Source organism: Leptonychotes weddellii, chromosome 10 (genome assembly GCF_054177405.1).
Source record: "Leptonychotes weddellii isolate Sample4059 chromosome 10, ASM5417740v2, whole genome shotgun sequence".
Classification (NCBI taxonomy): Eukaryota; Metazoa; Chordata; class Mammalia; order Carnivora; family Phocidae; genus Leptonychotes; species Leptonychotes weddellii.
Genome location: NC_138378.1, coordinates 36,761,533 through 36,787,181, shown reverse-complemented (window position 1 = coordinate 36,787,181; position 25,649 = coordinate 36,761,533). Strand labels below are relative to the sequence as shown.

The 25,649-nt window shown below is 41.8% G+C and overlaps 1 protein-coding gene and 1 pseudogene across 1 annotated transcript in view; one reads left to right on the top strand and one right to left on the bottom strand.

Moving 5' to 3' along the window:
- Nucleotides 1-25,649, top strand: part of KIF16B (kinesin family member 16B) — a 181,663-nt gene that overhangs the window by 27,644 nt on the left and 128,370 nt on the right. The window contains 8 exon segments of the mRNA XM_081833249.1: nucleotides 8,639-8,708; nucleotides 10,749-10,862; nucleotides 16,720-16,836; nucleotides 19,048-19,145; nucleotides 19,904-20,013; nucleotides 23,052-23,194; nucleotides 24,894-25,062; nucleotides 25,246-25,377. Coding sequence (XP_081689375.1) covers nucleotides 8,639-8,708; nucleotides 10,749-10,862; nucleotides 16,720-16,836; nucleotides 19,048-19,145; nucleotides 19,904-20,013; nucleotides 23,052-23,194; nucleotides 24,894-25,062; nucleotides 25,246-25,377 — 953 coding nt within the window.
- On the bottom strand, nucleotides 1,976-3,847 carry LOC145723740 (UTP--glucose-1-phosphate uridylyltransferase pseudogene; annotated as a pseudogene).

Sequence of the window (25,649 nt, the reverse complement as noted above, 5' to 3'; positions counted from 1 at the left end):
AGTAGACTCAGGTTGTGGAGTGTGAACGAGGCTGGTTCTTTTCTGGGACTCGCTAGACTAATTGGAGAGGTGACGTCAGCAGGGATGAGACCCATGTGAGTGGGATGAACTAGGCAGGTGTATGAAGGGAAATTATTTCTGAAGTTTTATCAAGGGTGGATGATTCAAATTAGACCGCAGACAAGCCTTGCTTTGGAATGTGGATAGGAACTGGATGGCACTGTAGCCTGTGGGAGAGCAAGAACCAGGAATGATATAGGGGCTCATAGGGAGGCTGGCATTAAGTAGAGGATGCACGTGGAGAAGACTGGGCTGGGGTAAGAGGCAGTTATTTAACTTTCAGTCAACCCATCACATTTAGCAAGCATTTGATGGGTAACTCAAAGTTGCAGGCACTGTGCTAGGGCCTGGGGATAAACTCAGACAGGTAGAGTCCTTACTTTTAAGAAGTTCAGGGTCTGGTGGGTGAGACAGGGAGGAGGACCCTCTGACTAGGGCATGGGCTGGAGGGCTCAGTGAAGGCTCTCCAGTTGTGCGAGATCTGAGCTGAGTCTGGATTGATGGCTGGGAGTGGGCCAGGCCAGAAGGGGATGGGATTGATACAATGTTGAATGGCAACATTAGTTGGGGTCAGAGCGGGAAGGACTTTGTATACTGCTGGGAGTTGGATTTTATCCTAGAGCCTTTGAGAAGTCACTGGAGTTAAAGTGCGGGAGCCTCACGGTGAGATGTGGGTTTGGAGGAATTCCTCTGACAGCAGGGTAGAGTGTGGGTGGGAAGGCACAAGGCTGGAGGTAAAGACACTGGAGAGGTGGTGGTGGCCCCAGCTGGGACAGTGTCTGTGGAGCAGGGATATGTGGCATGTGGCCATGGTAGATGAGCTATCGATTGCACAGGACTAAGTAACTGACTGTTGGCTGTGGGGATGAGGGAGTGGAGGTAAGGCTGTTGGATGGAGTGTCACATGGACCCTGAAGTCACCTCTGATAGTTAAAGGCTCGGCAGTGAAGTGAAGGCCATGGGCAGTAGACTGTCTCCAGTGGACAAGGGGCTGAGCAGGATTGATCAGCAGGGTGTGGAGGGAAAGAGGGGACTGGAGCCTTCCTTCTTCTTTCTTTCATCTCTGGAATATTTGGAAGTTTGACAACTCTCCTGGAATCTACAATGGATAAATACACCAAAGGGTATTCATAGTTTCAACATTTAATAATTCCAACCATTATAAGCCTTTTGTGGAGATTACAGTGGCTTTTCCATGGGTATTTTCAGTAACTAGAGTGAAATTTGCTCTGTATGGCTTAAAATCCAGCATTTTTGTTATAAATGCTAATACTTTTAGAGTAAAGATATACCTTTTTCTTATAGTTTTAGTTTTTAGGCTCAGGAAGGAAGCAGTCTGGGCGCCTAGGTGGCTCAGTCAGTTAAGGGTCTGCCTTTGGCTCAGGTCATGATCCCAGCGTTCTGGGATCGAGTCCCACATCAAGCTCCCTGCTCAGTGGAGAGTCTGCTTCCCTCCCTTCCCTGCTTGTGCTCGCTCTCGTGCTCTCTTGGAAAAATAAATAAATAAAATCTTAAGAAAAAGAAGGAAGCAATTTAGGAAATTGTTGCATGTGAAATTTTCTTTCTGGAACAGATGGCCTCCACCTAATCTTGACCTGTGATTATTATTTTTAAAAATGTTTATTGCTTCACAACTTTATTTTCGGAATCACAAGCAATTTAGAGTGACCACCACTGAGGCCTCTGTTAAAAGATTTTCCAGCAGAGCTGCCCCAGTTTTAAGATTAAGCAGTATTGCGCTTTAAGATGAACTAACTTTCAAGATCTTCAGAGAAGAAAAGCATTGCTTCCATCTGTGATTTTCTTAGACTAAAATCATATTGCAGAAAACTCTGAAAATTAACACAGCAGTAAGACAGTATAAAGTACCTGTCTATTTTAGAATCCTCAAGGACATTTTCTTGAAAGAAACTGTTTAGCCCATAATCAGCATAAAGTGTACACAGTATTTGTCATTTCTCTGGTCCGGGATATGAAGGTTCCCAGATAGAATCGTGTTCTCCAGTACTCCTGCAGGTGCGATGTCACCTCAGTCACCGTGATTAACAGCGCTGATAACCTTTCCCTTTAACAAAACATCCTCGCACATGGCCCGTCCCCTGAAACTGTGAGCTGATCCACTTCAAGCATATCTGGTATACTTTCAGATCTCCTTAGGTAATCCTGAACCTTTGTGAAAGAACTGCCTAATTTAACCCAGGGCACAGGAGGAAAATTCCCACTTTCCATGTGTCAGAGATCCTGCATTAAGACTGTAAGAGATTTGACATCACAAGCGAAAGATCTGGTGTGGTTTTGACAGGCAGACACTGCCTTGTAGGAACATTAATACCTAGAGTTTTTAAACCTTTTCCATGTAGCCCGTAGCCCGGACTGCAGTTTCTGACTGAGTGACGTTCAGCCCTCCATCCAGTCCCTGGATTTACGGTGATTTCCATGTCAATAGCCTTCTGCTCCTGCAGCCTTTTCAACTGCTGCAAGAGAGATATGGATCTCAGATTGTTGGTGTTAAATATTTTGAATTTTCATAAGACTCAAACTCATCAACATGTGCTTTTTGCCCTTGAGGGATTTCCATCAGTCACCAGACTTCAAACTGAATGTCCCACTGTTTACAGCTGCATGTGTTTTATTTGTGACTTCCACAAGTTCATTGGCTGGGTTCATTAGATGGTTAAGAATGTAAAGCTCCACCGTGACACTCAGATTATCTACGTTAGACACAGAAATATATTCTTTGCCTTCTCCCAGAAGGGTATCGAGCAAACCAGAGTTGTAGAAACTGGCGTAAATGTCACCATGACCTGGGGTACCAAGCTTCTGTGTTTTCCCCTGAGTAAGATACATCCTTTGCTGCAGGCAATCAGGATTCTTTATTAATCCTTGGGTACCTGCATCGATTAAAAATGTAGATTTTTCAAATGAAATGTTTGTTTTTCTATAGTATTTATTTTTGTATCTTCATTTGTATTAAGAGTGCTCATTAGCTCATTAGAATAAGAGGAACATTTCTATTGTAGATTTTGTTCAGATGTTCAGTTTGCTGAATGGTCACATCTAAAAAGGTATTCTGATTTCACACACCTGTCCGACTTTTTGGGCTTTTGCAGCCCATGCTGGTCCTCAAGCTGCCATTGAGTTTTACCACCACCAGCTGGTTCAGCACAGAAGATAAATATCATTAGGTAAGCCCTGGCCCTCATCTCTTCATAGTGCTGTATCGAATCTTTTGGAAGTCCCTGGATTTCCCCCCAATCCACAGAAGGTCCCTTTTCTTGCAAAAAATCTATGAAACAGTTTCTGAAAATCCATTAAGGTATTTCTTTAGTGTGCTCAAACTCATGTGATGGTGCTGTGGTATTTTTTCTAGTTCCTTCCTCGAAGATCATTCCAGCTCTTGTTCAATGACTTTTTGGAACTGAGAAGCATCATCTTGAGACATGGCTTTGCTAAGATCTCTCTGAGCCATGCCTTCATTACCATAACTGGCTCCTCCTTTCTTCTCTTACTCCCTGGGTTTTTTAAGATTCTGTCCCCAGGCCATTTTTCCCCTCAGTTATTCCCTTACCCTGATTCTTTTTAAGAATGACCTCAAGCTATTGGTGGTAACCTCACCTTGACATTGGGAAACAGTCTGGGTATAGAAAGGCCTAGAAGCTGATAGGTTGGCAGGGTGCTGGGAATGAGGTCATCTGGAGGTCATAACACTCAGATGACTTCTTAGGTCCCAGTAAGTCAGACACTTGTTGTTTTCGGTCAGAAGCTACAGTACAATTTATGAGCCAAGAGTAGAGACAGTGTCAGCTGATTTAGGTTGTACCCATATTCTGCCATGTGACTTTACAAATAAAACTTAAAGATCAAAGTACAAAGGTAGTGAGTTTCCCAGTGTACAAAGTAGATAACATTATGGAGTGTGTCTCATGAGAGTAAATATAAGGCCAGTTATCACTCTGTCAGATCAAGATAATGTTAGCACAGTGCTTTCCAAGCTTTCACGTTCATTGGAATCATTAAGGGCTCTTGTTACAGCACAGGTTCCCATTCAGTAGGTCTGTGGTGGGGCCTGAGATCCCTCCTTTCTAACAAGCGTCCAGGGCTACCAATGCTGCTGGTTCCTGAGCTGGAGCTGCTGTCTTTTGGGGGTACACAGCTCTTTGCGAAAGTGTAGAAAGCTGTGGACCCTCAGAACAGTGAACCTATCACCTTCCGCCTCCTGCTGCCACATCGCCGCGCAGATGATTTTAAGGTTGTGAACCCTTCGAAACCCACCCAGCATCTTCAGGTTTCAGAAGTGGCTAATAGATGCTCATAGGACATAATGGTCTTTCAGTCGGTGTCTTCTCTAGTATTTTTATAGCGTGGATTTTAATTTAAAACTAGGGAGATACTGCCGTGGTTACCTACAGGGAAGAATAAATAATCATGCGAAGGGCCCTTAAACTTGCGCCGCTCCAAAGGTATAAGGCTATGAGCCTTGGAATTACTTTGCCTCTGACTTCCAGCAAGAGCGGTGGGCATGGTGTGAGTTGCATTCCTTCATGTTTTATAAGTAAGAATTGACAAATAGTGTGAGCACCTGTTGGAATCCCTTCTGATCTTCCATCCCTGGATGATTGTGTGCTCCCAGCAGGTATTTGTTGAAAATAGTGGTTTTAAAGTGAAAGATCTAGACACGTTTGGTTAGGGACAGAGAAATGACCCATGTGGGAATGGGAGGGATGGAGATGTGGCAGCCGATGGTGTTAATTAAACTAATTGTGTCGTTCTCTTGCTGTGGGCAGGACCTACTTTTGGTAGTTGCATGCTGTAAGAAAGAGGTAATTTTGTGAAGTATTTATTTTATGGCCACATGAACATGGGGGACCTCAAGGCAGTTCTCACTTTTGGGCCCAAAATGGAGCTACTCAAGATCTGGGCACTGTGAACATGGTGGTGGTGGAGGGGAATTTCATTTATTTGTCTTTTAAGCTACTGGTCTGTTCATCCAGGCCTATACTTCTTCACACTGGCTTGGAAAAGTCAGATCAGGCCATGGGAATCCATTGTAGTTCTTGAATGGTGTTTACAACATACTGTTTGGATTTCATTGTTCTGGCTGGTTATTTATTCTGCCCGTTCATCCTGAGGTTGCCAGGACACCTGCTTCCCCCACCCTGGGATTATTTTAAAGGAATTCCCAGACATCATATTATTTCATTCATAAGTATTTCAATGTGTGTCTCTAAAAGGTTAAGATTTTTAAAAAAATCATCACAATATCATTATCACACTAAAAATGGTAGTAATAATTCCTTAATATCAAATTTGTATTTAGTCAGTGTTAAGATTTCCCTAGATATCTTATAATTTCTAAAAATGCCTTTTCTGTTTGCACTGAAATCCCATTGGTTGATAGGTTGTTTTTTTTTAAGGATTTTATTTATTTATTTGTCAGAGAGAGAGAGAGAACACAAGCAGGGGGATCAGCAGGCAGAGGGAGAAGCAGGCCCTCCGCTGAGCAAAGAGCCAGATATGGGACTCGATCCCAGGATCCCAGGATCCTCACGATCCAAGCTGAAGGCAGATGCTTAACCGACTAAGCCACCCAGGTGTCCCTGGATGATAGGTCTTTAAAGCCTTTTTTCAATCTATAGGTTCCCCTTCCATCTTTATACTCCTTGCAGTTTATTGTTCTTGTTATTGAATAGGCTGGGTCACTTACCTGCTGCCCCTCCCAGAAGCTAGATTTTGCTGATTGCGTCCCTGGTATTGTTTGATGTGTTCCCCCTGTGTTTCCTGGCATTCACTATCCATCAGCTCTAGATCAGAGTCCAGCCATTTCCGTGGGCCAGGGACAAGATTTCTGCGGCAGAGGTGTTGGTGTTTCAGTTCTGATGGACAGCATGTCTGGTTGTCTCCTAGTGGTGGAGTTAGCAGCCACTGATGATCACTGCCTGGAGCCACAAATACACCGGAGTTGCAAAGTGCTGACATTCTAATTCTGTCGCTCCTTCTTCATTTATTAGATAGAATACTCTAAAAAGAGGAACTTTCCCAACCAACTATTTGGTTAAACTTAAAATTAAAAACACTTGATTGTTTAGGAAATGCAGGGCAAATGCTTGAGTCTTCCCTTTTATATATATATATTTTTTAAGATTTTAATTTATTTTAGAGACAGAGTGTGCTTGTACAAGTTGGGGGGAGGGGTGGAGGGAGAGAGAGAATCTCAAGCAGGCTCCACACTCAGTGGAGCTCGATCCCAGGACCCTGAGATCATGACCTGAGCCAAAATCAAGAGTCTGACGCTTAACCGACTGAGCCACCCAGGCGCCCCTACTTACTAGTTTTTAAAATAATGAGGTGACTCTTTTGATTCTCCAATGGGGACCATTCGGTTTTTATTTTTTAAATTATGAGTTCATAAGTTGATGCATATTTCGTGTGTTTCAGTCTTTTGCAGTTACCATTCTCTGCTGCTCAGATTTGGCCTGTGGGGACTTAGTTCAGGTTGGCTCTTGAGTCCTTTTGACGTGGCTCTTATTGGTGATTTCTCACTATGTAACACAACTTAGGGGCTTAAAGCCCCTAAACCCCCAATTTTTTAGGGGCTTATAACACCATCTATTATCTCACCGTTTCTGTGAGTCAGGAGTCGGGGTAGGGTTTACTTGGGTCCTCTGACCCACTCAGGATCTCTCAAGGATGCAGTGCAGGGCCTTCCAGCCTGGCTGGGGAAGGGGCTCTCCCAGGCTCACCCAGGTGGCTGCTGACCGACCACAGTTTGTTGCCACGTGAGTGTCTCCCAAAGTCTCGCAGTGTGGTGCGTGGCTGTCCCCATTGCCAGACCTCTGAGAGAGAGACACACACACAGGAGCACCAGCAAGTCAGAAATCAGAATCTTCTTGTAATCCTAACTAGGAAGCAACAGACTATCACTTTGGGGGTCTTAGTGTTGTAATCATTGGAAGTGAATTGCTAGGTCCAGCCCACTCCCCGGGGCAGGGGATCACACAGGGTCACAGACACCTGGAGGGTAGGGATCACCAGGAGCCGTCTTAGAAGTTGCCTATGGACAACTTGGACAAACCAGTAACTTTTGATGTGATAGCTTCCTGCTTTCTTGTGTTAACAAGATAGTTCAAATATTTGGATTGAGTCGTTCTCCTAACAGCCCTGACTCTAAATGGAATTTAGAGACTATAATTTGGGCATAAGATTCTAGGCCTTTTCAAAGGACAAAGCTAGGGAGTACTTTCTTTTCCTTTTTCAATTTCAGATAAAGTTTATGATTTTACTTGACCTCATCCATCTTATGTTTGTGTCTCCGTTCATCCAAAAACCTTGGTTCTCAAGGCCACCACCATAATTACTCAGGTATTATCCCATAGCGCACAAATGAAAATCTCTGAATGAACGCTTACTTTACCGGCAACAATCTGATTACTGAAAGTACTTTGACTTCTTTACAGTTCTTTTTCTCCTTGGGCCAACACCCCACTACATTCTGCAGTCAGATTCCAGCATCCGGTCAGGATTGACATTGTCTTTCACTGTGTGCCACCAATGTACAGTTAGGTTCACTTGTCTCAGCTTACTTTTGAGTTTTAGGTTATTTTATTTTAATTTAATTTTAATTTTTATTTTATTTTTTAACACTGAATATATGACCTGCACTTCAAGCTTTTTTTTTTGACACTGATGTGTTTTAGGTCACTTTGAAAAACAATCTTGTTTTATTTTTGTGTAAATTATTTTCCTCACTCTAAAGATGATCTACAAGATCAAGATATGTTTGTAGACATCTAGCGTCTATCCGCTCCGCTCCATTTTCTTCTTTCTCCATAGTTGGCCTCTTGAAAAATACGTAGGCTATCCTTTTTGTCTTTAAGTAAAAGTGTTAGCATTCTCGGTAGACTTTTCTCCACTTTCTATTCGCCTCTTAACACTAATACATCCTGGCTACCAGCCCCTAGCAGTATACGGAGACCATCCTTATTCCTTTGTCAGTGACAGGCCACTCCACTGTGTAGATACATGTCATTTATTCTTGAGAACTATACTTCTTAGGAGTTCTGTGGACTTCTAGTTCTGCTGTTTTCCAGGAACTGTAGTTTCCGAATGCTTATGGAAAGAGGGTGGGAGGAGGGGGGCAGTGCCCTGGCTGCTTCTAGAAGCAGTACCTGTTTGTGACCATTCATACCAGTTTTCTTCTTGGTTCTCATCCTGGGTGGAGGGGAGGTGTCTATTTTTTCGTAACCAGGTGACAGCAAAAAAAAAAAAGCATTGCTCTTTTCATGAGTCACACAGCCCTCCACAGTTTCTTGTCATTTAATTTACACTCCTTTTGGCTTGCAGTTAGAAATTCTTCCAGGTTTTGAGAACACATTATCTGTCAGTCTTAAGTTTTTTGATGGTGGCATCTGTTTTGTGTGTCTTCATGTTTATATCAATAAGGATTTGGGAGGAGTGGTATCACAGATTGTGCTTCAGATGCCATTTAAAAACAAACCCCCATATGTAAAAAGTAAATAAAACAAATGTTTTAAAAACAATCTTTTCTCTCCTAACTAGTACTGAATTATTTGTGTTGCAGGGAAAAGGACTTGGAAGCTAAATTCATTATTCAAATGGAGAAAAGCAAAACAACAATCACAAACTTAAAGGCAAGTAGCAACCTGGCCTTGCTCCAAGAGCCTCCATGTTTGTTTTGTTAAAATGATTTGTTGGTAAATAAAACACATCTGCCATTTCCATACCCCTCCTTCTCAGTTCAACTAGCCACATCAACTTGCACTTGGCTAGGGCTCTTCCATGAAGCAAAAGGGTGTAATGCTCTGTCTCCTCTCCTGTCCCTGGTTTCATTTGATCTCAGAGCCCTGGTATGTGAGCTCATGGGTTTAACCCAGACTCAGCATTGTTATCCTGTACCCTGTGGTAGATCCTTAGCCTGGCAACTGGCTGAATTCTGTGAATCATTAAGTAAGTGTTAGCCCTAAATTTGTTTCCATTCTTAATGAAAATAATCATGTTTTGTAAACTTTGCAAGAGGAGCTTGTTTTATTATTCAAAACTCAGGGGATGAAAGATTTAAAAAAAAGATTTTTACCCCCCCCTGAAAAAGATAATCGAAAAAACCAGAATTTTCTAGGATAACATGTTCTTCCTTTTGCACTTAAAATATCCTATTTTTTTCCTTTGGTCAGTGAATTTGTTAAGAACCGTGAATACTTTTCACTTGGGGGGAGGGTGGATAAGAGTGTAAAGTTAATAATAATAAATCATGTGCTTTATGGACCCATCCCCTCTGTCCTCCTATATTTATCATTAACTTAGAGGTTTGGGTTTCTGAGGCCTGCTGCTCCATGGCCAAGTGCAGATCAATCTCTAGTTGGATTTCTGTTAATTTGTGGCTCAAGGGACTGGATATGTTGACATTCAATCTCAAAGTAGTGCCACTTGATCTCCAGTGATAGAAGCAGGGGGAATGCTCCTATCTTCCAATTGGGCCATGCTCTGGATAATTTGATAGTTTTCCTTTGAGGCTCTGGTATCTCTTTGCCTGAGGCATTCTCCAGTGAAATGTCTTTCTTCTCTGACCACAATCCTTGTACCGTCTAGCTCTGTCTGGCCCTACCTGGCTTTCCCTCCTTTGACCTACCACATCTTCTCACATTTCTGCCAGTCATCACTTGATCATTGCCTCCTGTTAGTTACCTTTGCTTTGATTCATGTATCTGTGTGCTCACAGTGTTTTGGTAAAATCATTAAAAAATTATATTTACCGAAACAGAGTGAAGAGACCCTTGGCTCTGGATGCATCTCTTCTTTGTGTGTTGTGGAATCTATTTTCCTTGATTACTCTGTTGCTTTTTGAGTTTTACAAACATTTCCTCATCTGATATAATGAAAACAGATGTCCAGATTTTTAACATTTTAATAATAAGAACCATAGAAATTGTTTATTTAGAGAATCTGAATTATGTTGGAAAATATCATGCTCATTAAATTTTTTCAGCATGTGTCCAGGGAACTTTGTGAAACTTTGGTGGCTTATGATGATTTTTAAACATGGTTTTTGGTTCAGTTTAGGTATACAGCAAGGTAGACAAGATACATGCGAACATCTGCAATAAACTCATAATAGAATATGTCCTAGGAGAATCTAGCCTCTCAGAAGTGGCAGCAATTACTTCTGGATATAGTGCCCAAGGGGCAGCTTCATGGAAGAGGAAGCATCCGACCTGGAGTTTTTAGTGGGGCCACAAAACTGCACAACTCTAAGGGGCTCTAGTCACATCACAATCTATGTGGTTAGCAGCCTCTAGAGTTCTGCAGACCCCAACTCTGGTGGTTTCAGGTGGAGGGAACAGTAAAAAGTTTGAAGCCAGCGGAAAAATACGAGTCTGGGTGGAGTGTTGGGTTTGTATAAGAGAATCATGATAAAAAGTCCAGGAAAGTAGCCATGTGTCATAGCATAGAGAGCCTGGATTGATGGGAGGAGTTCGGGATCGATCAATCGATCGATCTATCTATATCTATCTAGGGGGTAGTCAGGAGGAAGTAAATGGTTTTTAGAGTGTAAATATGAAAAATGACGATCATTGTATATTTTTTATGAATTTTTCTTTTTTTTATTGGACAGATCATTTAGCTGTCAGGGCTTTTTGCATTATTATCTTATTATCCTAAACCTTTCCCTCTAGATACCAGAAGGAGGGACTGGGGACTCAGGAAGAGAACGGACCAAGACCTTCACCTATGACTTCTCTTTTTATTCTGCTGATACGAAAAGTCCAAATTATGTCTCACAGGAGATGGTATGATATTTTCATAATCTTTATTTTGATTTCCATATTGAGAAGAACTCTTTAAAACATCTTGCTAATTTTTTAAAATATAATTTATATAAAATTTGCTTCTGCTAACTTAGCTTTGTTTGTTACATAGCACCATTTATCTTAATTAAGCCTGAGAAGAAGTCAGTCCCCACAAAGTTGATTTTGTTTTTCACTTCTGAGCATGATGATCATAACCTTTTTTTTTTCAAAACTTGGACATGACTACTGTTTTGAAGGAGCTCTGCAAATAAAGCAATTTGGAGGCGCCATTTGTATATTGCTAAGCCTGGCAAATAGGCCACTCAGCACTGAGTCCTGCTGCGATGCAGAGCTTTAGGAGTTAGATTTCAAACCCAAGTCCCATTTCCTGTGAGTGGATCATTATAGGATCATTATAAGATTCTAGAAAGAAGGATTCTAGAAGGAACAAACTTTTTTTCCCCCAGAATTTTTCTAGAATCTAGAGTGTAGCTGGAAATTGTCGAGGAAACCCATGCTATAGGCTTTTATGGTCTAAAATGTAGACATGACATGGGCATAGAGGAACAGACCCAAAGATTCTTGCAGTAAACCATTGCATGTTGGCGTTGCATGTGAGCAGGACAAGGGCATGTCCCTGGGACCAGCTGGGTATTTGAGCAGAGCAGAGTTATGGGGAAGCACCAGTGAGAGAGGAGGATTATGGGCTTCTTCCTGGCTTGTTAACAGCTTCTTTAAATATATTGCTTCAGGACTGATGTGTTAAAACTAGGATAAGAATTCCTGTTTTGCCTGCTCTGGGTTATAATCCATGAGGTGGCATCTTAAAGTGCTATTATTGTCTAGTTGCTTGCAACTTGGTGTGTCCACATATGAGAATCATCGCATTGCCTAGAATGTGTTAAAAATGCAAAATCTTGACCAATTTCAGATCCACTGAATCAAACTGCATTTTTAGCAGGTTCCCAGGTGATTTGTACCTACCTCAACATTGGAGAACTATAGTTGGTTAGGAAATGGTATGTGGAAGCTATTGGCTTTACTGAGGCAATGTAAATGTTGGCATTAAGATAGACAACTTAGAGGAATTGTTCAGAGGAGAGGGTTGGAGTGATTGTATCCAGAACATGTGAATTCAGCATCAGGGCAAAAATAGAAAGGATGACAGCAATAAGAATGAGAGCCACAGAGAGAGAGGAGTTGCCTGGTATGAAAGAGGGGCCAGCAATCAATGCTGCCTGAGTTGGCATTGGTGTCTAAAACTCTGCTTGGTGCTCGTATACCCTGTCTCATTTGATTCTTGCAAGACCAGATTTAACTTTAGCACTGCGTTTTTCTTTGTCAAAGAGACTCAGTAAGCTTAAATAACTTGCTCAAGTCCATAGACCTCGTCGACCTAATAGTAGCAGAGTTGAGGTCCTAGGGCTGAAGTGTAGGGCAGTGGAGATGCCACTGGAAGGCCTTCAGGGCATAAGAGAGAAGGGTTGGTTTCTTCTAAATAATAGACGGATAGGGCAGCCCTGTTGATGAATAAATGAACGAGTGAGTAATGTTAAAAACCAAAATTCAGCCAAGTAAATTTAAAGATCTAATTGCCTTTATTCATTGATTCATGAATCCTGCAGCATCCCATCCAGCCAGTAGAAAGGAGCTTCGAAGAGCTGTACCAAATGGAAGGATTTTATAGGTAGAAACAGGGCCAGACAAGTAGCAAAAGAAAAGAAAGGATTGTTGCTGGCAAGATCATCTTCCCTCAGGGGAAGAGTAGAGGATGTTATTAGGTGGATCACCTCATCTTCCTCTGGGGGATGGAGAAGGCCCATATGACAGATTACTTCATTGGTGCTGATCAAAAATTCCTGACTGGCCAGTTAAGACTACATATCTGGGGGAGGTTGAAATTGCGATTAGGTTAGGTATTGAACCCCGGTTTTGTGACTTGGCTTAGCATAAGTGACTCCATTTTGGGCCTGTGGTTTTCTTTTTAACAGCAGTGCAGAAGACTTTGCTGCTGAGGTAACTGATTAATCAGCATTGGTAGCTAGGAGTGTGGTGAGGAATAGAATGTTATAGGTATTGGAATCCAGATTTTGGCTTTAATATTGGAATGTGAGGCTCACACCAACTTGGCTGGTGTGAGGGAATTTGTTAAGGGAAAAGCCATTTCATTCTACAGTCTTCAGAATGTCTTCCACAGAGGATGGACGAAGAGCCATGAAGGTTTCCACTTCTAACTTACCCAGTGAGCGGCTGGATTTTCCTCCTTATTTAACCTGAATTTGAGGCCTTTTGAGGATAGAGGGCTGTGCTGAGGGAAAGTCCATAATGGGAGGAGCAGAGCGGTGTGTGACAGCAGGGCCTGGCACGCTGGAGATGCTCAATAAACATTTGCTGACTGACAGAACTCGTCTACAGATGGTGGTTAATTTATGGGAACAGATGACATTTCCTGGTTCTACAAGAGTCAAGATCAGGGAAGCAGTAACAAGTTTAGCTTTTTTGGAAGTTAAAAATAAAAGCTCAGAGTTTAAAAATAGTTTTAGTTTGTGAAAACCTTCTGATAGGGATAATTTCCATGCTTCAGGTGGATGCATAGCATCTCTTCTCAGGTGTTTTGGGTTTTTTGACTTTATTTATATAGCTATATATAAATAACCTGACATTGTTCCATTAAATTACAAAACTAAAAAAGCAGGAGATGTGTTAGTAAATACTGCTTTCTAGCAGAATCACATGTTAATAAAGTCAGCATAGATACAGGAAAATACCTATTTTTTTAATCGCTGTATTAGAGAAAAGGGTAATCTTCCTTTACCCCTAATGTTAAAAAGAGCTTCAATTTTGACTGTTGATTAAAGTTTTCATGCTGCCTTATCTGGCACACGATTTGAGCTGTCAGGTTGCATCCCTGCTATTAACAGGGGAAGATGCAAGCTTAGCATGATGTCAGTCTTCTTCTCCTTCTCATCTGAATATAAGGGCATCTTGAGAAAATATATCATGCCTATTACTGTAGTTCAGCTCAAGTTTCCCTTACAGTTAAACAAATACCCAAGTAAGATGACCAGTAATATTTCTTTCTTACAAATTAATTTTAGATTTAGAAAAAAAAATCAGAGTGATTTAAGTCTATACTCACATAAATTAAAGACCATTAAATAAGGTCTGATTTTCCTTATGGTTCTTCAAAAGTCCAAAGGGAGGCTTTGATCCCACATAACCTGTTCCTTGATTCAACCCTGGAGAAACTTGAAACCTACAGTCTCCCAGTTGACAAGCTGGATGGGTGAGTCTTTTGTTTTAACAGTGCCCTCTTGTGGGCAGTTTCCCTCAAGTGAGGCCTGTGATGCCTTGGATGACCCTCAGATCAGCTTGAAAATCTGTGCTGAGACAATCAGCAAGGTGGATTTTGGGTCACCTGGCCAGGTGAGGATCTCAGCAGGGTTTTGATGCCAGTGGGGGAGAGCAGGTCGTAGGTCTCACAAAGCAGGCCCTCCCTCCTCACCTTGCTTTGATAGGTGATGCTAAACAAGTCCTTCCTGGGAGCTGCAGTGGGGTAACCTGTTTTCCTTGCAAGAACCCCGGAGATGTGGGCAGTGTCCTGCTGCTTCTGGGTCCTGAGCCAACTCTGGGTGGGTTACATGAAGACTGAGCCTGGCCTGGGTCTCAGCACCTCCAGACCTGCATATTCTAGGCCTGTTTTGTAGAATGTCCACCAGTGCTCCATGCCCCCCGCCGCCCCCACCTGCTCTGGGCCCCCAGGTCGCTCAGAGAACTCAAGCTGAATCAGCTTTCTGGAAAAATGGGTAATAGTAAAATGGTGGGTGGGATTTTAACCCTGGGAAAGAGTTTTATTTTGAAAAACTTTTGGGTTTGATTTAAATATATTTTCTATGACTTTGCTTTAGCCTCAGGCAAAGGTGTTATAGAAGATCCTTCTCTTATTCTTTGGGACTTTATGTAAGGCTGTTCTTCCTATCCAGTGGCACCCTGTGACATGGTAAAAATGATAATTTTTATTTTTTGTGTAATTAGGGAGAATTGAAATATTTAGAGTTTCTCCTCATGTTCCATATACAGTGCTGAAAGCTAACCTTGGATGGGTGGTCTGGAGCTGTGAGTCTCCCTGGGATTCCGGGTTGCTTCTTCACAGTTTGTGGGAGGAGGTCCTTTCAGGGATGGCTGGGGCCTCGTGGCTGATGTCAAGGATGTGGGAAGAGGCCACATAGTGATAAAGTCTTTAGAAGCACAAGTTTGGGGGTCAGAAGTACCCAGGTGCAAATCCCAACTCTGCCACTCACTGTATATGCTCACTCATCTAACTTCTCCCCCTGAACGATGGACCTAAGTGATGCTACCCACCCAGTAGCATTTTATGAGGACTAATATATGAACACAGTGTGGTCTGCTGTCATAGTTGAGAGTTGAGTAAGTCATCCAGAATTTGAGAATAGGACTAAAAAATAGCCCCTCTTAAAGCTGAAATGGATACAAATTAAGAGCATTAATTTTGGTCATTTTGGAAGTGACTCCATTGAAAGGATAGTTTGTAAATCTTTGACCAAGAAACTGAGAAAACAAAGTTGAAGAAAGATGGTGGCAAGATGGTGCCCGAAGAAAGCTGAAGTCTGGTTGGCTGTGTTATTATTTTGTCCTTGGATGACAGGCTGTATTATTAGCAGGGATGGTTTACGTGGAGCTGAGATTGAGAGGGCTGGTGTTTATCGGCCCTCTCTAGGGGGTGGCTGGAGGGCTTAGATCCCCGCAGGGGAGATGCTGGGTCTCAAGTTTAGCTAACCCAGCATCACTCATAGAGACTGAACACTCCTGAGGGGTTGACGAAGCTCCCACCTTGGACTGTGGTGACCCCACAATGCAGTGCCTCACCTCCTCCTGGCTCTGACAAGAACCTGATAACGCTGCCTCGTGACATCCCTTCAGCTGCTGACGCGCCTCGTTTTTTGAAGGAGGGAGGTGTTTTATGTGGCCTTAGTGTGCCTGTTGGTCCAAGAAGGCAGGAGGCAACATGAAGGCTTGTGGGGTTTGGAAAGCTCTGGTTGGTCCCCTTCCCAACTGTGTGTACCTAGGACGGCCACACATCTCTACTGGCCTCATCTACATCAGCTGTCTGGGTGAAGGATTTGTCCTTCATCCTCTTTCATTCCCCAAAGTGTCCCACTGCAATTATGTGGTGTGACAGACATGGACTCAGGCCATTGTAGGTGCCACCCCAGGCCCCGCACAGCTCATCTCCCTGCCCTCTCCATCCTGGGAAAATATTCAAATAGGAAAAAGCATCTGGACTCTAACGCAGGGGAGCCTGACCATCTCAGCCTCATTCACACCCACCCATCACTCAGCTCTCAGAGAACCTTCTGAGACTTATTTTGATGAAGAGCTGGACCCTTAAAATGACAGCATTGATTTGGCATGGTTTGAGCAATAACTTCTGGCTGCTGTGATTTTTAGGTTTTGAATATTTAGTTTCTGGAAGCTCTGATAGAATGAATAACTATAAGTTTAATTCTGAAATGGTAAATCATCATGCTTTAAAATCATCTTTGCTTCTTAGATATGATTGTCACTTGGCCATGTTTACATTTTTATATTTCAGTTTTTTGTTAAGTAGGAAAAAGGATGGGGTTGCTTTTTGCTTCCTTAAAAAGTTTCCTTTTGATTAAAAACGGGGGTACATACATATTCTGTTAATAGTTCTGCGATGATTTATTTATGTGGTGTAATCCTTACAAGACGAAAGTAGCATTCAAGAATATTGTCAACATTGAAGGAGCTTTTTATTAAAATCCATGGTAATTGTATCTTTTGTGTTTTTTTTTTTTTTTTTCCCTGCTTTCAGGTTTTCAAAACCCTTGGCACAGATGTCGTGAAGTCTGCATTTGAAGGTTATAATGCTTGTGTCTTTGCATATGGGCAAACTGGATCGGGAAAGTCATACACTATGATGGGAAATTCTGTACGTTGTTTTACACTGTGGGAAGAAAATTTCCCATTATCTCTCTTTGGACTGATAGAATTATCTCTTTTATCTACTTGGTCTGTACTAACTTGCTTTTCATGTTCTGATCATTCTTTAGCAATAAGATAAAACTCAGTAATAAGTTGGACTAAGTTTCCTTTGATTTTAAATTAGAAATAGTTTTAAGTTTATAAGCATGAATAATTGGATGCAAGTCTCAGTTCATTTTCTGTTTTTAAAGGCTTTATAATCTTATCAAAAAAGTGTGCTGGGCCCATAAGTAATTTATTCTTCTTTTCTGCCAACACAACAGTTTGAATAAAATTACTGAACTCTGTTCTTTTTTAAAAATTATTCAAAACATATTTTCCTCAAGAGAAATGTAAAAAAAAAAAAATCTGGTGGAAAGGTACTACATAACTCCATCATATACATAAAAAGAGAATTATGCTGTTTACATAGAGTCTATATAGTTACGGACTATGTAGAGTTTAGTAGTTATGCTGTATAAACTAACAGACATTAAAGTTATACTTGCCCCAAAATATGGAGGAGTAAAAACTAGACATTATTACAGGAACTTTGTCTCGTTCTGTGTTTTCTCCAGATCTAGATAGTGCTGGTGTGTTTTACTTATGTCATAGTGAAAACTCTTCATTTCCTATCAGACCTGTGGCCTGTTCTAGCTGTGGAGGTACTAGCCGGTGATCACAGGGCTTCCTGCTGGCACGCACAGTGGGGTCTTTAATGCCAAAGGTTTGGTGGTTCACAGAAGTAGTAGTAGTGTGTTTTTTAAAAAAGATTTTATTTTTATTTATTTGAGAGAGAGAACGAGCAAGGGTGAGGGGCAGAGGGAGAGGGAGAAGCAGATTCCTCGCTGAGCAGGGAAGCCGGACTCGGGGCTCGATCCCAGGACCACAGGATCATGACCTGCGCCCAAGGCAGCCGCTTAACTAACTGAGGCACCTAGGCGCCCCAAAGTAGTAGTGGTGCATTAAAGGAGGGTGGGTCTTTCCTGATGAAAGCATTTGACCTGGCTTCTTAAATTCAGGCTTTTCCTTTACGGAAGTAGATAAATGCTGTGCTGTGAGTCCTCAGTGCTGAACAGTGTGGAAGACTACATAGGAGAATAAGCAGTTAGTCTCAGGAGTTTCACATTTCCTTTTATCATAACTTCTCCCTTCCTAGTTTCCCACTGTGCCCTTGCAAAAAAAAAAAGTCTTCTCTAAAAATGAAATTTGCATGTTGATCCGCCAGTAGCTCTTTTACGTTAAGTTAAACATTCATAAAGCATTCCTAAATTACACCTGTTTTTCTCTGACCTTATATTTAGTTGAACCCTGTTTGGGTCTTCCTTTTTATTTTATTTTTTAAAGGCACACACACAAAAAATATGGCAAAAAGCCCAATTTTCCTTGATAAGAATTGGTACCAACTTAATGTTGTAAGGGGAAAAAAGTTCTCTTAATGCTGTGATGATATTTTTTTGGGGGGAGGGCATGTAGGGTGAAGGTAGGGATGGTCTTTGGAAGGAAACACTGAAGCTCTGAAGTTTTGGTTTCCTAACAAGAACATTTGGCCTCATCTTTAATATCGTTCTGAGGCTCATCAGCTTGTTAATGCCGGCTGAACCACGAATACTCCTGAAGATGCCCATGTCGCATAAGTAATATGACGTATTAAAATCTGTCTTGGAAGGCCAGAGTTGGGATGAGTGCATCAAAGGAGGGATATAATACATGTTTCAATGTGGTCCTGTCACCTAAGGGTTAAGACAGTTATCAGCTACTTTGAGTGCTTACCAAGGTCTCATTGGTGTTTTTCTTTTCTGCTCAGTGTCTGTTTCACCTTCTTTGGTCATTTGACGCGATCAAATTTTCCACATTTATTCTACAGCTGTAGACCATCTTGTTTGAAAGTTTAAGGAATAGATCTTCTTTGTTTTCAAGTCAGGATTTAACTGATTAAGAGCTGATAACTGTATATTACTCTAGACCTAGCATGTAGAAGTTAGAAGGCTCCATCCTCTGATTTCAGAGGCTAGGAAGCAGTCCCAAGGGGGTAAATGCTATATCTGGGGCCCTGCGGTGGTAGGCCTGGAGTTGACATGAAGGCCCCTTGGGTCTAAATCCACTCTGGCAAATTGCAGATTCAGCCATCGGTTGCCTTTATTTCCAGTGACAGCTGTGGCATTCCTTCCCACTGCAGGGCGATTCTGGCTTAATACCTCGGATCTGTGAAGGGCTCTTCAGTCAAATAAATGAAACCACCAGATGGGACGAAGCGTCTTTTCGAACTGAAGTCAGGTAGGGCCCATGGTCTGAGTAACTGAGTGTGTGAGCTTGGTTGGAGCTTCTCTCTGGGCACAAGGAGTAGATAAAGGATAAAGCCTTTGGATTCCTGAAGGGAGAGTCTGCCTTTTCTCCTCCTGTACTATCATAGCTAGAGGCAAAGCTTAAAATATGTCTGTTTTTAGTGACTTTCCTGGGTGCAGTTTGGATTAGGATTTGGGGTGGCTAGTGGGAATAATCCTGCTAGGTCAGAAACTCTGACATAGGATGTTTATCTCGAATAGAGTGAGCTTTTGACTTTTAAGTGTATACCCCGTTCACTTGCCGCCTTTTATTTGAATAAGGTTTGTTTTATTCCTTGTGTTGGTAGGATCACTGTACATCTAATCTTTAAGTAAATCTGGATGGTTGAAGTGTTGTTTTCCCTCCCTGAAATTAAACCTTGGCGGGGAGCCAGTCTTCTCATTGGTTTTGAGGACAAACATGGCAATCAGAGGTCCTCATGGCTGCCTGACCTCTCAGTGGCTATGTGGCCTTGGACAAGTTGTTTAAAAAACTCTGTACCTCTATTGCCTCAACTGTAAAATGGGGATAATAGTGGTACCTGCCTCTGGGCTATCTTAGGGATTAAATGAAGAAATCCACTTACCGTGCTAAGCATAGTACCTGATACATGGCTACCACCCGTAACTGTATGTTGCTACTGTTACTGTTTTGTTCTTATATTAATGGGGAAATAATTTTACTGAGTTCAGTCCTATTTAAATTTTTAGCTACTTGGAAATTTATAATGAACGTGTGAGAGATCTGCTTAGGCGGAAGTCATCCAAAACCTTCAATCTAAGAGTCCGAGAGCATCCAAAAGAAGGACCGTATGTTGAGGGTAAGAGCGAATATTTCACAGCTCTCTTCTTGGGAGTTTGTGTAAAAACAGTAGTTTCAGGGGAAAAACGTAAGATAATGGTGAGATGTGAAAAATGTCCTTGTCTTTGGCATTTTAGTCTAGTAAAAACGACGTGCTGGCACTGCAGCTGTCACTAGTGTGAATTTGTACTTCACCGGGCATGCGCTGATTCTGTGCGCTCGCCAGTAGATTTCCTCTGGCTCTCAGAAGAAGAAGTCTCTGCAAATTTGTTGTCCAGGGTTCACGGGCAGCATAAGCAACCCTGCAGGCTGTCTCTTCACATGGCGCTGCATCTTAGCGGTCTGTTTTTACTGACCTTAAGGGTAGCCTATGAGCATCGGGAGATTCTAAGACTTCTCACCTTGTGAGAAGAGCACTGGCAGAGTTTCCTGCGCTGCGGTCCTCAGCATCTGTGTTGTGAAGACACTAGCTGTGCCTCAGGTATTGCTGGTCAAGGGCTGGCCCTTGCTCAGTATTCACACACAGGCTGGGTTTGAGGCTGCCTGGATACTGCAGCTCCTGTCGGCTGACTCGCGGAGGCGGCTGAGTTGTGGCCGACCGTAGGAATCACGCCCAGAAAGGCGCGTTCCTGTGGTCTTGTCCTTCGTCTGTGTCTCATTGGAGGCAAGGCTGAGAACTGGTCCTGGGCTTAAAAAGGTGTTCCTGTTTTGGTTGTCTTTTTCACTTAGTGATACCAAGTGTACCCACAGGACTCCATGTGCATTTTATTAAATTTCCAATTGAAATTTTGCCTTTTATGCCCAAAGTAAGGTGTATAACTATGTATTTGTTTTGTGGAGCGTGGAATAGCTATTATTGTTAATAGCTTTTAGGCTAACTGTGCCTTCATACTTCCCTTTAATTGTCTTTTATCAGATGCTAAGACGTATTATAAAGCTGGTTTATGAAAAGACAGAATAATCAAACGGCAAAACATCTGGAATCTGATGTACATACTTAGAGGGATTTAGTTTCTAGTAAATCTGATCGTGAAACATTGGAGGAATATTGTTTGTTAAGCTGCTTGGGAGGGAAAAAAAAAAAGAGTAAATTGGTACTATAGCTCCATTTTTACACCAGGATAAATGGCAAATGGAGAAAGATTTTAATGTCAAAAGTGACATAATAAAATGACTATAAGAAACTATGGGTTGGGGTGCCTGGGTGGCTCAGTCGTTAAGCATCTGCCTTCGGCTCAGGTCATGATCCCAGGGTCCTGGGATCGAGTCCCGCATCGGGCTCTCTGTTAGGCAGGAAGCCTGCTTCTCCCTCTCCCACTCCCCCTGCTTGTGTTCCTGCTCTGCTATCTCTCTCTCTGTCAAATAAATAAATAAAATCTTTAAAAAAAAAAAAAAGAAACTATGGGTTAACCTTTTTTCCAGAAATCTGGAGAAGGGAAGTCTTTTAGAAATTTCACTTAAAACTCAGGAACCATGAAATAAAAGTTTTAAATTTGAAATGGTAAAAAAATAAAACTTGACAGAAACACCATCAGCAAAGTAAAAAGAGAACTTACAAACTGGGGAAAATCTTTTCAATCAAAGTTTCAGACAGAGGACTCATTTCCCTAATATATAAAGAGATCCTGTAACTCAGTGATGACAGATCCAACAACCAAGTAGAAAAACGAACACAGGATGTGAATAGACTGTTCACAGAAATGGAAATGCTAATGGTTTTTTAAAAAAAAATTTTAAAGATTTTATTTATTTATTTGAGAGAGAGAGAGAAACAGCATGAGAGGGGAGCGGGTCAGAGGGAGAAGCAGGCTCCCCGCTGAGCTGGGAGCCTGATGTGGGACTCAATCCCAGGACTCTGGGATAATGACCTGAGCCGAAGGCAGTCACTTAACCAACTGAGCCACCCAGGCGCCCAATGCTGGTGGTTTTTAAATGGAGGAAAGAATGCTCAGCCTCACTCATACTCAGAGAAAAGCAGAATAAAAAAATCTTCAAGATAACATTTATTACCTATCCCTGGTAGATGTAAGTAAGCCTGGTAGGACAGTGTTGGGAGATAGGCAGTCTTATACACTGCTACTGCTGGGTGTAAATTGCCTTCTATGGAGGACAATTTTGCAATATCCATCAAAATTTCAAATGTGCTTGGATCTAGCACTTTGGCCTCTTCAGAATTTATTCTGCAGAAATATTCACACATATTTGAAAAGACCTGTGTACAAGATTATTTGTAGTAGCGTTACTTGTAATTGGAAACAAAATGTAAACAACCACCATCTATGGTCTCAACAGGAGACTGGTGAAATTGATTATGGTACATGCATACAGTTGAATGCTCTGCAGCCATAAAAATGAGTGAGGAATCACCTTAACTGATACAGAATATTCTTCAGTTATTACATAGAAAAAAGCAGGATGCAAAACAATGTTTATGGTACACTGCCATGTTTGAAAGGGGAAAGAAGATGGTTTTATGTATATGTATGGGTTATTTCTAGAAGTGGATGGAGAAACTAATAACATCGGGTTGCCTGACAGAAGAGAAGTGGGGAGTGGACTTTAGGATAGGGGTCAGGGAGACCCTTTACACAGTATACCTTTTGTTGACTTCGATTTTAGAACCATATGAATGTTCTCCCAAAATGAATAAAAAAGTGTTTTTAAAGGCTTAAAAAATGCTCTCTGGTTTTGCCTGAAGGTAGTGTTTACATTTCCCTTGCTATGACTAATGCTCACGTGGTTGATGATATTAGCTAACACATCATAAATCCCCTATGTGATAAGTACGTATTATCAGAGGTGACTAAGGCTCAGTGAAGTTAAGTGACTCGCACATAACCATGTAAGTCCACTAGTCAGCGGCAGACTGGGATTTGACCCTAGACAGCCCCAGCCCTTGAGTCCGTGTTGTAAACTACCACACTGCAGGAACAAGTAAGATCTTTAAACAAGTCTGTACTGTACAGTCGTGTGTTATTTCAGAGGTAAATTTCTTACTCTGTTTACTGTAGATTAGGGAGATTTCCTCAGCTCCCCCCCAACACTTTTTTTCCCCAGATTTATCCAAACATTTAGTACAGAATTACAGTGATGTCGAAGAACTGATGGATGCGGGAAATATCAATCGAACCACGGCAGCGACTGGGATGAACGACGTCAGTAGCAGGTCTCATGCCATCTTCACCATCAAGTTCACTCAGGTGAGGGCAGCTGCAGGGCCGGCTGGCTCCATCCCTGAGGTCTTTACTAGGTGATTAGCACCAGCTGAGGACTGATCATTGTTGAACCGGGAGCAGCGGCAGGCAAAGGTGACTGCCTGTCATTTCCTTGTTAATTGGAGTCGAACATGTGCTGTGTGCAGAGTCTCTCGGTGGTTACAGTCACAGTCGTTTGAAATGTCCAGATGTGTACCCTTAAGAAATACTTAGCAGGCTTCCGCCCTGCTTTAGACATAAAAAAAAAGCTTGCTTTGTGGATAATTAAGCAAAAGTTTTCATTGTTGCGAGCTCTGTGGGAGATAATGGATTGCCAAGTCAGACCAGCTAGGGGCCAAGGTGAGTAACTCATTGTGGTACATTATCGCTCCATGGCACTCACCCCACAGTGTTGATTAGGATTATGAGAATGATATTAAAGGGCAACCGACATTTTTAAGTACTGATGTAAGAACTCATTCTGATCAGGAGGTGGAGAGCATTTTGAATATGTCCTGAAATTATTGAGGGTAAATATTTTAAGACCTAGGCCAGTAGAACAGATGAATGCAAACATACACAGAAGGTCCTCTCAGGGCTTCAACATGTGTTAGGAGTTTGGGGATGTCCTGACCTGTATTAACCATTGAACATATCAGATACAAAAAGATAGTGTTTAATTAAGGAAGGGGATCACAGAGCAAAGAAAATTAAAAAAAAATTCTCAAAGGTCAATCAGAACAACTCCCAATAAATGCTCCACATCTTTACCTTTAGTTAGATCTTTGGTTTTCTTATTTTTTAATATTTTATTTATTTGACAGAGAGAGAGAGAGAGAGTACAAGCAGGGGGCAGGAAAGGGAGAAGCAGATCCCTACTGAGCAGGGAGCTTGATGTGGGGCTCGATCCCAGGATCCTGGGATCATGACCTGTGCTGAAGGCAGACGCTTAACCGACTGAGCCACCCAGGCATCCCAGATCTTTGCTTTTTGATTTACTGTAGTTTATTGGATTTTCTCCTTTCTGGTTAATGTAGATTAGGATGTGGCCATCCCTAGTTTGTAAGAGGCTTACATTTCTGTCAAAGTATGGTAATTTCTTTTTGGCATTTCAGTTCAGACTATTAAATATAGGTTAAAAGTCTTTGGGAAGGTAAAATTTTGGTAGAATTCAGAATCAAGGAATACATTATTTAAGGTTTTCAGTTTTTTTATAATTTGTGAAACAAGTTTTAACATTGAATAACGGTCAAATTATCTCTTACATAACTGTCTACATTTATCCTATTTTGGAGAGCCCTTGTGCTTGGAATGCTGAAGATTCCAGATGAGAACAAAACTAGTTATTTGTTTACTTCTTTTTTCTTTGTGAGTGCCCTCAACGACTTGTGTCCTGTTCCGCCACAGTGAGACTCAGTAAGCCTTTGTTGAGAACGACCGAGTGATTGGAGTAATGGAACAGTTCTTCAGAAAGTTTAAGAATGACGTGTGGTCAACTTCTGTTGTATTCAGTTTCATTTGGAAGTTTCTATAATCAGTGAGAAGGCCTATGAAACAGCGAGATTAAAACAACAACAACAACAAACGGAAAACAACCCTACCCTGAGAAATCACAGTGAGGCGTGGAAAATAATTAGGATTTGTATCGCAGACAGCATCAGGGCTCTTTACACCTCTTCAGTTTTGCTTTTATGTTTTGCTACAGGCGAAATTTGATTCTGAAATGCCGTGTGAAACCGTGAGTAAGATCCACCTAGTCGATCTTGCTGGAAGTGAGCGCGCAGATGCTACTGGTGCCACTGGGGTTAGACTGAAGGAAGGGGGGAATATTAACAAATCCCTCGTGACTCTGGGAAGTGTCATTTCTGCCTTAGGTGGGTTTCTGCTTGTCCCCTGCTGCCTCTTACTCTTCGCGGTACTGTATTAGCACGAAGCAGTTATGTCTAGTGTTTGTGTTACAGACCGAGATTATAGCCTCAAGGTTTTCTGAAGCGAAATTAGAGCAAAAAACCTCACTAATTGTTGTTTTCTTTCTTTTTTCTTTTTCTCCCGTGCAGCCGACTTATCTCAGGATGCAGCAAACCCTCTTGTGAAGAAGAAGCAAGTTTTTGTGCCTTACAGGGATTCTGTTTTGACTTGGTTGTTGAAAGATAGCCTTGGTGGGAACTCTAAAACCATCATGATCGCCAGTAAGAATTCCAAGTTCTTCTCCTCAGTATATAGTGTTTTATGTGAACTAACTGTAGATGTGTAAGTTTCAAGTGTCTCATTAGGAAATAGTACCTTTTTTTTTAATCTTAAAAATAATAATTTTTCTATCTTGAAGAAAATGACTGATCTCATCTACACTATCCTATTATTAACTCTCTTTCCCATTTCCTAGTTAGATAAACTTACCATGTGTTGTGCAAGCTAGGATACTATGTGCGGAATGACTCTTACCCTTTCTTTGCTCAAAGTA